The sequence below is a fragment of the Chelonia mydas genome, chromosome 8 (genome assembly GCF_015237465.2).
Source record: "Chelonia mydas isolate rCheMyd1 chromosome 8, rCheMyd1.pri.v2, whole genome shotgun sequence".
Lineage (NCBI taxonomy): Eukaryota > Metazoa > Chordata > Testudines > Cheloniidae > Chelonia > Chelonia mydas.
In genome coordinates, this window is record NC_057854.1 from 43,779,800 (window position 1) to 43,792,549 (window position 12,750).

General features: G+C 58.9%; 1 protein-coding gene across 17 annotated transcripts in view; it reads left to right on the forward strand.

Moving 5' to 3' along the window:
• The window catches only part of LOC102931917 (myomegalin), a 155,816-nt gene that overhangs the window by 135,378 nt on the left and 7,688 nt on the right, over window positions 1–12,750 (forward strand). For 11 of the 17 annotated variants that reach the window (XM_037907666.2, XM_043552523.1, XM_037907671.2 and 8 more), the window contains 6 exons: window positions 5,439–5,630; window positions 7,528–7,776; window positions 8,093–8,224; window positions 9,029–9,145; window positions 10,466–10,613; window positions 10,915–11,039. In XM_037907666.2, the coding sequence (XP_037763594.1) occupies window positions 5,439–5,630; window positions 7,528–7,776; window positions 8,093–8,224; window positions 9,029–9,145; window positions 10,466–10,613; window positions 10,915–11,039 (963 nt within the window). The remainder of the gene's footprint in view (window positions 1–5,438; window positions 5,631–7,527; window positions 7,777–8,092; window positions 8,225–9,028; window positions 9,146–10,465; window positions 10,614–10,914; window positions 11,040–12,750) is intronic. The other 6 variants (XM_043552527.1, XM_043552530.1, XM_037907670.2 and 3 more) reach the window with 1 other exon arrangement.

Here is a 12,750-nt window from a genome sequence, read left to right on the forward strand (position 1 = left end):
ATTGCTAGGTGGGTGCAGAGAGTGTGAGCGCTGCAGGGCCCTGTCGGAGCTGGCGTCCCTGCCAGGCCGCCCCATGCCAAGGTGTGAACCTGCTGGAGTGCGGGTGGCAGCGTGGGTCCAATGGGGGGATGTGTGATGAGGGACGGCTTCAGTTTAGCTTAGGGCCGTGTTCTCTCTCGGGCAGGGGTCACAGCCGATTGGCCCCCAGGATAAGAGCTCCATTTCCTGCAGGGCAGCTGCTCGGATTTACCTGGGCACCAGGGCCAGCCCTGATGGCTGCAGGCGGTAGGGGCAGGGACAGCTGCTGGAGGTGCAGTGTGGCTGTCCCCTGGTTGTCATGGGGCTGAGGAGGCCGTGGGAGATGCAGCATGGGGTTCATAGATTCATAGATATTTAGGTCAGAAGGGACCATTATGATCATCTAGTCTGACCTCCTGCACAACGCAGGCCACAGAATTTCACCTACCACTCCTACAAAAAAAACCTCACACCTGTGCTATTGAAGTCCTCAAATCGTAGTTTAAAGACTTCAAGGAGCAGAGAATCCTCCAGCAAGTGACCCATGCCCCATGCTACAGAGGAAGGCGAAAAACCTCCAGGGCCTCTTCCAATCTGCCGTGGAGGAAGATTCCTTCCCCACCCCAAATATGGCCATCAGCTAAACCCTGAGCATATGGGCAAGATTCATCAGCCAGATACTACAGAAAATTCTTTCCTGGGTAACTCGGATCTCACCCCATCTAATAGCTCATCACAGGCCATTGGGCCTATTTATGAATATTTAATTACCAAAACCATGTTATCCCATCATACCATCTCCTCCATAAACTTATCGAGTTTAATCTTAAAGCCAAATAGATCTTTTGCCCCCACTGCTTCCCTTGGAAGGCTATTCCAAAACTTCACTCCTCTGATGGTTAAAAACCTTCATCTAATTTCTAGTCTAAATTTCCTAGTGGCCAGTTTGTATCCATTTGTTCTTGTGTCCACACTGGTACTGAGCTTAAATAATTCCTCTCCGTCTCTGGTATTTATCCCTCTGATATATTTATAGAGAGCAATCATATCTCCCTTCAACCTTCTTTTAGTTAGGCTAAACAAGCCAAGCTTCCTGAGTCTCCTTTCATAAGACAAGTTTTCCATTCCTTGGATCGTCCTAGTAGCCCTTCTCTGTACCTGTTCCAGTTTGAATTCATCCTTCTTAAACATGTGTGCAGTTCTGGTCTCCCAGTATTCCAGGTGAGGTCTCACCAGTCCCTTGTATAACGGTACTAAAACCTCCTTATCCCTACTGGAAATACCTCACCTGATGCATCCCAAGACCGCATTAGCTTTTTTCACAGCCATATCACATTGGCGGCTCATAGTCATCCTATGATCAGCCAATACTCCAAGGTCCTTTTCCTCCTCCGTTACTTCTAATTGATGCGTCCCTAGCTTATAACTAAAATTCTTGTTATTAATCCCTAAATGCATGACCTTACACTTCTCACTATTAAATTTCATCCTATTACTATTACTCCAGTTTACAAGGTATCCTTGTCCTTCTCTAAATTGGCAATACCTCCCAGCTTTGTATCATCCGCAAACTTTATTAGCACACTCCCACTTTTTGTGCCAAGGTCAGTAATAAAAAGATTAAATAAGATTGGTCCCAAAGCCGATCCTTGAGGAACTCCACTGGTAACCTCCCTCCAGCCTGACAGTTCACCTTTCAGTAGGACCCGTTGTAGGCTCCCCTTTAACCAATTCCTTATCCACCTTTCAATTTTCCTATTGATCCCCATCTTATCCAATTTAACTAATAAATCCCCATGTGGCATGGTATCAAATGCCTTACTAAAATCCAGGTAAATTAGATCTACTGCGTTTCCTTTGTCTAAAAAATCTGTTACTTTCTCAAAGAAGGAGATCAGGTTGGTTTGGCACGATCTACCTTTTGTAAAACCATGTTGTATTTTGTCCCATTTACCATTGACTTCAATGTCCTTAACTACCTTCTCCTTCAAAATTTTTTCCAAGACCTTGCATACTACAGATGTCAAACTAACAGGCCTATAATTACCCGGATCACGTTTTTTCCCTTTCTTAAAAATAGAAACTATGTTAGCAATTCTCCAATCATACGGTACAACCCCTGAGTTTACAGGTCTCTGTGTATATAATGTCTTCTGCAGTTTCCACAGTATGCATCCGATGAAGTGAGCTGTAGCTCACGAAAGCTCATGCTCAAATAAATTGGTTAGTCTCTAAGGTGCCACAAGTACTCCTTTTCTTTTTGCGAATACAGACTAACACGGCTGTTACTCTGAAACCTGAGTTTACAGATTCATTAAAAATTCTTGCTAATGGGCTTGCAATTTCTTGTGCCAATTCCTTTAATATTCTTGGATGAAGATTATCCGGACTCCTTGATTTAGTCCCATTAAGCTGTTTGAGTTTCGCTTTTACCTCAGATATGGTAATATCTAAGTCCATATCCTCATTCCCCTTTGTCATGCTACCATTATCCCTAAGATCCTCTTTAGTCTTATTAAAGACTGAGGCAAAGTATTTGTTTAGATATTGGGCCATGCCTAGATTATCCTTGACCTCCACTCCATCCTCAGTGTTTAGCGGTCCCACTTCTTCTTTCTTTGTTTTCTTCTTATTTATATGACTATAGAACCTTTTACTATTGGTTTTAATTCCCTTTGCAAGGTCCAACTCTACTTGACTTTTAGCCTGTCTCACTTTATCCCTACATGTTCTGACCTCAATAAGGTAGCTTTCCTTGCTGATCCCTCCCTTCTTCCACTCCCTATATGCTTTCTGCTTTTTCTTAATCACCTCTCTGAGATGTTTGCTCATCCAGCTTGGTCTACAACTCCTGCCTATGATTTTTTTCCCCTTACTTGGGATGCAGGCTTCCGATAGCTTCTGCATCTTTGATTTAAAATAATCCCAGGCCTCCTCTACCTTTAGATCCATAAATTCTTCAGTCCAATCCACTTCCCTAACTAATTTCCTTAATTATTGAAAGTCAGCCCTTTTGAAATCAAAAACCCTAGCTGCAGATTTATTTTTATTAATCCTTCCGTTCAGTTTGAACTGAATTAGCTCATGATCACTTGAGCCAAGATTATCGCCTACAACCATTTCTTCTATGAGATCCTCACTACTCACCAAAACCAAATCTAAAGTGGCCTCCCCTGGTTGGGGTGGCGGGAGGGACTGAGATGGCCACGGGATGTACGGAGTATTTTTGCCCTGTTGGGGGGCTGTGATGACCATGGGATGCACGGCATGGCCTCCCCCTGGTTGCCAGGATGGCCACAAGAAGCATGGTGCGGCCTCACCCCAGTTGTCAGGGGCCCAGTATGGCTGTGGAGTGAATAGCACGGCCTGGCCGCAGTTGTTGGGGGGCCAGTATGGCCCTGAGAGTTGAGGGGCCGGTATGGCCAGGGGGGCATGGCATGGCCTTGCCTCAGGTGTCAGGGGCCAGTACAGCCCTAGGAGGCACAGTGTGGCCAGCTCCAGTAGTTGGGGGGCCAGTCTGACTGCGGTGGACATGGTGTGTCCTAGCACCAGTTGTCGGGGGGCTGGAACAGCCCTGGTGGGCATGGTGCGGTCTGGCCCCAGTTGTCAGGGCACAGGTAGGGTCCTGGGGGGTGCGGTGTGGGCTGGCCTCAGTCATTGAGTGGCTAGTACGGCCCTGGTGGGTGCAGTGCGTCCTGGCCCCAGTTGTCGGGGGGCCTTTAGGGCCCTGGTGGGTGCAGTGTGGCCTGGCCCCAGTTGTCAGGGGGCGATAGGGCCCTGGTGCAGCCTGGCTAAGGTGACCAGGTGTCCGGTTTTTGACTGGAACAGCCGGTCAAAAAGGGACCCTGGCACAGAGAAGGAGGTGGAGAAGAGGCGGGAGCAGGGCCTTGGGGAAGGGGGTGGAATCGGGGCAGGGCGGAGCAAAGGCAGGACCCCCCCCCCCCACTCCCCCTACACATACCCCCCCAACCCTCTGCCGTGAGACTCTCAGGGCAGGGGGCTGGGAGCACCCCCAGCCCCCTGCCCTGATCCTGCACCCCCTCACATCTCTGGCACCCTGCCCTCCCTGACTCCTGCACCCACCACATATACCCAGTCCCCCCACACCCCATGCCCTGACTCCTGCACACCCATCCCCACATCTCCACCCTGAGCACCAAACGGGAGCTCCTACACCCCCCCCCCACATTCCCACCTGCACCCCTCACATCAAATGGGAGCTGCCCCAAGTAAGTGCTCCACACCCCAACCTCCTGCCCCAACCTTGAGCCCCCTCCTGCATCCTAACTTCTGGCCAGACGAAGAAAAAAAGAATGAAAAACGGGGGCTGGCGGGAAATGAGAAAATGTTCTTTTTCTTGGCTGGGTCCCAAGGGGGGGCCCCCAAAATGAAGTTGAGCACAGGACCCCACTAACTCTAAATCCGCCACTGCCCTGGCAGCTCCGGTCAGCGCTGCCAGCCAGGCCTTTGAAAGTCCCATCAGCAGTGCTGCCTGGCTAAGGCAGGCTAGTTCCTACCTGTTCTGACACCGCACTGCGCCCCGGAAGCGGCCAGCAGCAGATTTAGCTCCTAGGCTGGAGGCCATGGGGCTCTGTGCGCTGCCCCCGCCCCGAGCATTGGCTCCGCACTCCGATTGGCTGGTTTCCGGCCAATGGGAGCTGGGGTGGGCGGTGCTTGTGGGTGAAAGCAGCGCACAGAGCTGCCTGTGCACCTCTGCCTAGGAGACAGACCTGCTGCTGGCTGCTTCCGGGGTGCAGTGCGGTCCACGGTGCCGGGACAGGCAGGAAGCCTGCCTTAGCCCCCCCCCCGCTGCACTGCTGACTGAGAGCTGCTGGAGGTAAGTCTGCGCCCCAACCTCGTGCCCCAATCCCCGGCCACACCCCAGAACCTGAACCCCCATCCCAGAGCCCTCACTCCCCTGCCCTAACTCCCTGCCCCAGCTCAGAGCCCTCTCCCGCACCCTGAACCCCTCATTTCTGAGCCCACACCCCCAGTTAGAGCCCTCACCCCCTGCCTCAGCCCAGTGAAAGTGAGTGAGGGTGGGGGAGAGCGAGCCACCAAAGGAAGGGGAATATACTGAGCAGGCGAGGAAGGGGGAGGGGTCTTGGGGAAGGGGTGAGGTTAGGGAGTTCGGTTTTGTGCAATCAGAAAGTTGGCAATCCTAGGCCTGGCCCCAGTTGTCGGGGGGCCGGTACGGTCCTGGGGGCCGCGGTGCGGCCTGGCCCCAGTTGTCGGGGGGCCAGTACGGCCCTTCAGGGTGCGGTGCGGCCTGGCCCCAGTTGTCGGGAGGCTGGTATGGTTGTGGGGGGTGCACTGCTGCCTCACCCAAGTGGCTGGATTTTCCAGGCAGCCCCAGTGCCAGCTGCACCCCTAGGCTGGCTAATCTCTCTCCCCATCTCTGCTCTCTCTCCCATCTCTAGGGTTGCATTTTGACTCCTTGTCCAAGCCACTGAGCGTCCCTCTGACGCCTGCCCCTGGGCCGTCCTTCTTCCTGCCTTTCGGCCCTCCTCCTCCCGCCCCCCCTGCTCTCCTGGGCTGCTGTGGGACGCCTGTCTTCTCCTTGGCCGAGGTGCAGCAGGAGCTGCACATGCTGCAGAAGCAGCTGGGAGAAAGTGAGCGCCTCTGGCTTGATTCTTCTGCCTCCCCCTGACATGTGGCTCTGCATGGCTTTCGCAGCCCCCCATGCCTGCTCTGTCTGTCTGTCCTGGGCACACGTTGTCCTCACCCAACCAGCTGCTCCTGCTGCAGCCCCGTTCCCAGGGAGCCACCCAAGGGAGGAAGCAGGAGAGAGGCATCAGCTGGCCTGGGCCCACTGGCACCAGCAAGGCTGAGGTGGGAGGGGGCAGGTGTCTGGGGGGTGGGCACTGCAGAGAGGAGGAGACTGGAGAAATAGTCATTCCCAGCTCCAGGACAAGCAAGGGAGAAGCTGCTTATGCAGAGGTACTGGGGGAGCAGGGCTGGGAACTTGGAGGGGAGATCCCTCCTGCATACTGTGGAGACTGGGGGGGGATAGGAGCTGACAGGGGGACCTCCCCCCCTTACAGATTCATAGTGCAGAGACTGGGTAGCGGGGATAGGACCTGAGAGAGGGACCTCCCCCTTTCAGCTCCTACCCCCCTCCAGTCTGCACTATGGATCTGTAGAGAGGGATCCTCCAGCCCCATAGTGCATGGAGGAATCATGCCAGGCCCGAATGTAGCTGGGCAGAGTGGGTTTCAGGCTAGGGAGCGGCAGGACGTGAGAAACCCTCCTGGAGATGCTAGAGCCCAGGGATGCCTGGTGTCTGCCAAGGAGCCCCAGCCCACGTGCCCAGCCTGGCTCTGGCAGGGCTCAGCTCAGCAGCTGGCTCCTCTGCCGAGACAGCCAGTGGTGGGGCCAGCTGGTGCTGGCTGAGATGGGGCGGCTAGCTAGAGTCACTAGGATCTGCGCTGAGACCCCCTGACTCATTTCACCTAACAGGCACTGCAGGGGCATATCCCAGCTGAGCCGGCCTGGATTGGACTGACCCTGGGTGTCTCCCTTTTCCCCGATTCCTCCAAGCTGCCCAGCCCCATGCTGATGCCACCCCAGCGCAGGCTGGCGCTTGGCTGGCTGGCTGGCTGGCTGGGAAGGCGCTGGGCTCCCTGCGTGCTCTTGGCTTGTTGGCCCGATACCCCGGCCTCTGTCTCTTGCTGCTCGTCCCCAGCCCTCGCCGATGCATGGCAGCGTGTTGGCTCAGCTTGGTGCCTGCCAGTGCCCTGTGGGTCGGTGCCACGGCTTGCTCCAGCTTGCGGTGCTTTGAGGCATGCGTGTCACGAGGCATTGTACTTCACAGCGGGGATGTCGACTGCCCCAACTGGTGTGACGTGGGCGCTGCTGTTGGATGCCAGTGGGCTGTACTGAGAACGGGGCCTAGCGGGCACAGCACTCCTACAGCTTCTGGGCTTCATGCAGGGGTGGCGTGGGGGCTCTCTGGCCTGGCTATGGAGCAGTGCAGAATGGACAGTAGCAATCGTCCCCTCTGGCCTTTGTATCTGTGAGTGTGCCCTGGTCTGCAGACAGGCCTCTGGGCAGAGGCACTGACCATCTGGGCTGCTGAGGTTGCCCCTGGGATTATGGCCAGTGGGCCAAAAAAGAGCCTTCAAGAAGAGCAAATACTCCAACCCCCAACCTGGGAGTCCAGGCCCTGGCTGGCAGCACAGGGGAGATGGATGCACTGCTCTGACCCACACTTGTCTGTCTGGGGTCCTGCATCAGTGGGGAGGCTGTGAGCACTGGGGGACTCCCTGGGGTGTCTCATTGGGAGTGTTTTGGGCTGCCAGGGCCTGGGGCAAGTGGGGAAGGCGTCCCTGGGTGGCGCTCAGCAGAGCCACGAGTGGCTCCAAGCTGGGCATGTGCACTCGGGGTCTTCCTGTCCGGGCACTTCCTCTGGGCAGTCTCTCTGGGGTAGGTCCTGCCTTCATCCCTGGGGTGGCACCCAGCCCTGCCCTTCTGTGGGCCCCGGACCCACCTCTGTCCACATCTATCTAGGGGGACCTCTTGCCGCACCACCAGTCAAACCAGTGCCACTGGCCGGCGACTTTGGAGAAGCCAGCACCTCCCGCTGTCTCCACGTTCCCCATCTTGCCCCACAGTCTCGCCCGCTGCAGAGCTCCGCCCAGCTGGACAGGAAAGCAGGGGCTGCCTTCCCGGAGAACAACCCCCTCTGGGCCCGGCCTCACACGGGGGCCCTCTATGGGCACTTACCCTCTGGGTATCCGGCCAGCCACAAGCTGACTGGTAAGAGCCGTGCCGCGGGGATGGGAGGAACCATGGGCTGGGGGAGGGCAGAACTGTGCCTTCGTAGGGAGCACGGTCTGGTGGGTGTCCTGAGGGAGGTGTGAAAGGGGCCGTGTGCCTTCTGTCCTGTAGCAGCCCCAGCCTGTCTCTGTACCCAGCTTCCTTTACCCTCGTCCTGCTCCCTGGGCCGCGGGGGACAGGGGCCAGCCCACACAGGGAGGTGGCCCTGGTGCTCAGGAAGCATCGTGCCCTCCTGGCCTGCTCCCGACTGAGCCCTGGCGTCCCACGCAGCTCTCTGTTCCCCTGGCGGCTGCAGGTGCTGACTTGCTGGAAGCACACCTGGCGGAGATCCGCAGCCTGCGCCAGCGCCTGGAGGAGTCCATCTGCATCAACGATCGGCTGCGGGAGCAGCTGGAGAACCGCCTCGCTGCCACCGCCAAGGGCAATGGTACGGGACGGGACTTCAGGGTGCTCCGTTCCCCCAGGGTTGGCAGGGCACAGCACACTCTGTGCCCAGAGGGTGTGGAGGAATGATGTGGAGGGGGGAACCCAGCACCACTTGTGCCCAGAAGGTGTGGGGGAGTGACGGGTGGTGGGGGAACCCAGCACCCCCTGTGCCCAGAGAGTGTGGGGGAGTGACCGGGGCGGGGGGAGGAACCCAGCACCCCCTGTGCCTTGTGGGTGTGGGGCAGGGATCTGGAGGGGGGAGAACCCAGAACCCCCCGTGCCCAGAGAGTTTGGGGCAGGGATCCTGGGAGGGGAACCCATCAACCCCTGTACCCAAAAATCACAGGGTGCGGATCTGGGTGGGGTACCTCGCAACCCCAGTACCCAAAGGGTGTGGGGCAGGGAGGGGCTCAAGGGCGCTGTTGTCCGCTCAAGTCTCTAGAACGCAAACCCCCAGGTGGGCGGGCACACCTGCTTCCCTGGGAGGGAGGGATCTGGCTGGGGCTCAGCTCTCTGTACCCCGCTCCCTGCCCCCATTTCCCAGGGCCTGATCCTGGCGGGGGACCCCTCATGGGGCCGAACTGCCTCTTCTCCACAGCCGCTCCGTCCTCTCTCCTCCTGCTCAGCGTGGGCGGGTGGGTGGCCAGCCTTGGGGTGGAGTGCCCAGGGCTTCCCAGAAGGCTGGCCATGGCCAGCCTCGGGACACAGCAGTGGGCAGTTGGTGCAGACCCTGGGAGAGGACCAGGGGCTCCGGCAGGGAGCATTGGCAGCATTGCCCCGGATGTCACGGTTGCTCCTGTTCCAGGGTCTCCCACCAACATCTACATCCAGGGGCTGGAGTCTGCGTCCCCACTGAGCAGCGAGACCCGAGCCCTGCGGGAGAACCAGAGCCTGCAGCTCCAGCTCGCTCACCTCTCCAGAGGTAGGGGGCAGGGGGTGGCCAGCTGCACACTGCCTGGCACAAGCCCCTCTGCAGGAGGTGCAGCCCAAGGACAGCTCGCTCAGTGCCAGCCCCGGCTCTAGATCTGGGCTCTCTCTACGTGTGGGGCAGACCCTGCTCCTGGGGGCCCAGAACCGCAGGAGACCCCCAGACCCAGCTGGGCCTTGCTTCTTTGGTAGGGGCCTCCCTGATCCGTCCCCCCATCAGGGCCTGTTGGCGGCTGCGGCTCCTACAGCTTCTCGCTCTGCAGATGCAGATTGGAGAGCAGGCCTGATGCATGGGCAGGTGCCATCCCCTTGGGCACAGTCCTACCTCTGTGGGCATCAAGCGCCCTAGATGTGCTGCCATGTGGCACTGGGCCCTGCCTACTCCAGGCACGTGGCCCCTCCCCTCCCCGTTCACCACCTTGGCCGTTACTGTTGGGCTTTGCCCCCCAGCTGCCAGGTAATGCGGCTCTCCCCTTGTCACAGAGTCCCCAGGCGATGCTCTGGAACTGCTCCCTATGAAGCCAGTCAGGACTCTGGGGAAGTCTCCTTTCTGTGAGCAGACTGTCTTCAGGACACCCAGCTCACACAACTTCCACCTTCCTGGGTCTGACCTTAAGGCATTCAGCATCCTCTGCGCCTCCGTGCGCTTCCCTCAGTGAGTCCGCTCAGGCGGGGCTCCTGGGGAAGCCAGAGGGTCCTACACCCCAACTTCGCAGTCAGACGTGACTCTCAGCCAGCCAGTAAAACAGAAGGTTTATTAGACGACAGGAACACGGTCTAAAACAGAGCTTGTAGGTGCAGAGAGCAGGACCCCTCAGCCGGGTCCATTTTGGGGGGCAGTGAGCCAGACAACCATGTCTGCCCTTCACTCCATGTCCCCACCCAGCCCCAAACTGACTCCCCTTCCAGCCCCTCCTCCTCTGGGCTTTGTCCCTTTCCCAGGCCAGGAGGTCACCTGATTCCTTTGTTCTCCAACCCTTTAGCTCTCGCCTTGCAGGGGGGAAGGGCCAGGCCATCAGTTGCCAGGAAACAGGGTCTTGGCCATTCTCTGTGTCCAGACCCCTGCACACACCTGCTCTCTAGGGCTCTGCAACGATCATACACCCTTATCCCACCCCCTAGATACTTAAGAACTGCATAGGGGAAACTGAGGCACCCCCACACTATTCAGAGGAAACATTAAGAACAGTCCCACTTCATCACACCCCTCCTCCCCCTTCCCTGGATAACGGGGGTCTCTCCTCCCCACCCGGGGTGGCGGGTAATGGGGCTCTTCCCTCCCCTGGGGCGGTGGGTAACAGGGCTCTCCCCCCAGAGCTGGAGCGGCTGCATGAGGCCACGCGCTGTAGGCTGCAGGAGGCTGAGGCAGAGAACCGGACGCTGGCAGAGGAGCTGGCAGAGCAGCGACAGAGCAGCTGTCAGCTGCAGGAGGAGCGGCTGGCTCTCCAGGAGAACAACCGCAGGTGAGGTGATGGTGGGAGTGAAGCCCTGGGACCCATCCTCTCGGAGCCCTGAGGCGTGGCGCTGTAAGGGGTGTGGCCACGATCACACCGCGCGCAGGCTGGCCCCCTGGCCAGCTGAGCAGCATCCTGGGGGCACGGGGTCCCGGCCCACTGGGGCCTGTCATGGCACCATTGCTAAGGGCTGTGGTGTCACTGCCCCTCTCTGTGACATCACGGGAGGGTCAGCAGGAGAGGGGCGTGTGTGTGTGTGTGTGGGGGGCGTGTGGCTGTGCCTCTGACCCCGGCTGTTCTGTCCCTGCAGGCTGGCGCGCACGGTGCCACGCCTTCAGCAGCAGTGTGAGGAGAACCAGCGGCTCTGCCAGGCCCTCTGCGCCGAGCTGCGTGTCCACGAGACCCTCTCCAGCTCCTCCCAGGCGGCTCCCTCAGGTACATGCCAGCCTGTCCTGCCCGGTCTGCTGCGCTGGGGCCAGCTCTGCCATTGTGCAGGCGGTCAGACTAGATCATGGTGGTCCCTTCTGGCCTAAATATCTATGAATCTCAAGTGCCTCAGTGCCCTGGTTCCGGAGGGCCCTGCTGTCCCCCTTGTCGCCCAGGCCCCCCTCTGCACTGGGAAGCCCATCTGGAGCAGCTCAGTGCAGCCCTTGGCTCCGGAGCGGGGGCAGCACCTCCTACTGGTTAGAGCGCGGCCCCATGTCTCAGTGTGCTTGAATTGACCAACTGTCCTCCTCCCAAACAAGCCCCACAGCGCCATCTCAGGCCCGCTCTGCGGCACTGACGGCAGGGGGCACACACCCAGCCTTGCCCCAGCGGCAGGGCGGCACGCCTGGTGGCACTGCAGGGCTGGCTTGTCTTGGGAATCCACGGGCCTGGCCATCATAGCAACCCCATGGATTTATAACCAGCTCTGTCCATGGGTCGGTTTGTCCTGCCCGCTGTCCCCTTGTGGGAGGCACCATATTTGGTGCTGGGGTGGGTGTCCTGGCTGCCCTCCTCAGGCTTCTGTGGACTCTTTTGTGCTGCCAGCCAGCTGCCAGGCTCTGGGCAGGGGGCACCCCCCATGCCAGCCAGCTGCCAGGCTCTGGGCAGGGACAGGGACATGGGATGGGGTCAGGCCATGGTGGGCGTAGCCAGCTCCATCCCTGTCCCCTGAGCTCCCTAGGGCCCCATGCTCTGTCCCCGTGGTGGTGAGGTCCCACCTGCCTACAGTGGGGAGCCCCCAGAGATGGTCCCTCAGGTGGGGAGCAGAATGCCCCATACCAGGCGCAGGAGGTGCAGGGAGGGAAGCTGCTTCCTGCACTGCCTGGGCCTGAGCTCAGCTCCCCCTGGGGTTTCCCCCACCCCACGCCTGCCACCCAGATCACCTGTGAGCCAGGGACTCCCCACCCTCCCCGTCCTACCTAATCCAGGATCTGCCCTGCCCTGCCCTCCCCTCCCCTCCCCGATCCTGTCCAGGATCTGTGCCACCTCTCGCACCCCCACACAGTCCAGGATCTGCCCTGCCCCACCTGTTCCGCTCCACACTGTCCAGATTCTGCCCCACCCCAACCCTGTCCACGATCTGCCCTGCCCTCCCCACTCCATGCTGTCCAGGATCTGTCCCGCCCTCCCCACTCCACACTATCCAGAAGCTGCCCTGGCAAACAGCCTCTGCGCCTACCAGACGTTACAGCAGCCACTGGCCTGTGGGTTGATGCCCAGACAGCTACAATGGATCTGAGGTCGAGTGCCCCAATAGCTGATGTCGCTCACCTGCTAGCTGGTGTAGGGGTCCCAGCACAGGCCCTACACTGGGGACCCCGCCAGGGCCAGGCTCATGGACCTACAGCTGATTTCCAGACCCGTGTGGTGTTGAGCACAAAGCTGAGGTTTCTGCTGGGAACTTTGTGGAATATGCGGGGGTGGGGGGGATGGTCATTAACACCTTGAACCCTTGAGGTGCAAGCCGGGACCTGCGGGGCAGAGCTCGGGTCCTTTGGGGGCCTGGCTGTGCATCTCCAGACCGCAGCGTGTTGGGATTTCTGTCCCCCGGACCCCACCGGTGGCTGGGCTGGGTTGGGCTAGTGACCCCATCCCTGCTGTGTTTCTCACCGCCCTGGCGGTCCTCAACCCCACACTGATGTGGCCAGGCGCCAAGCAC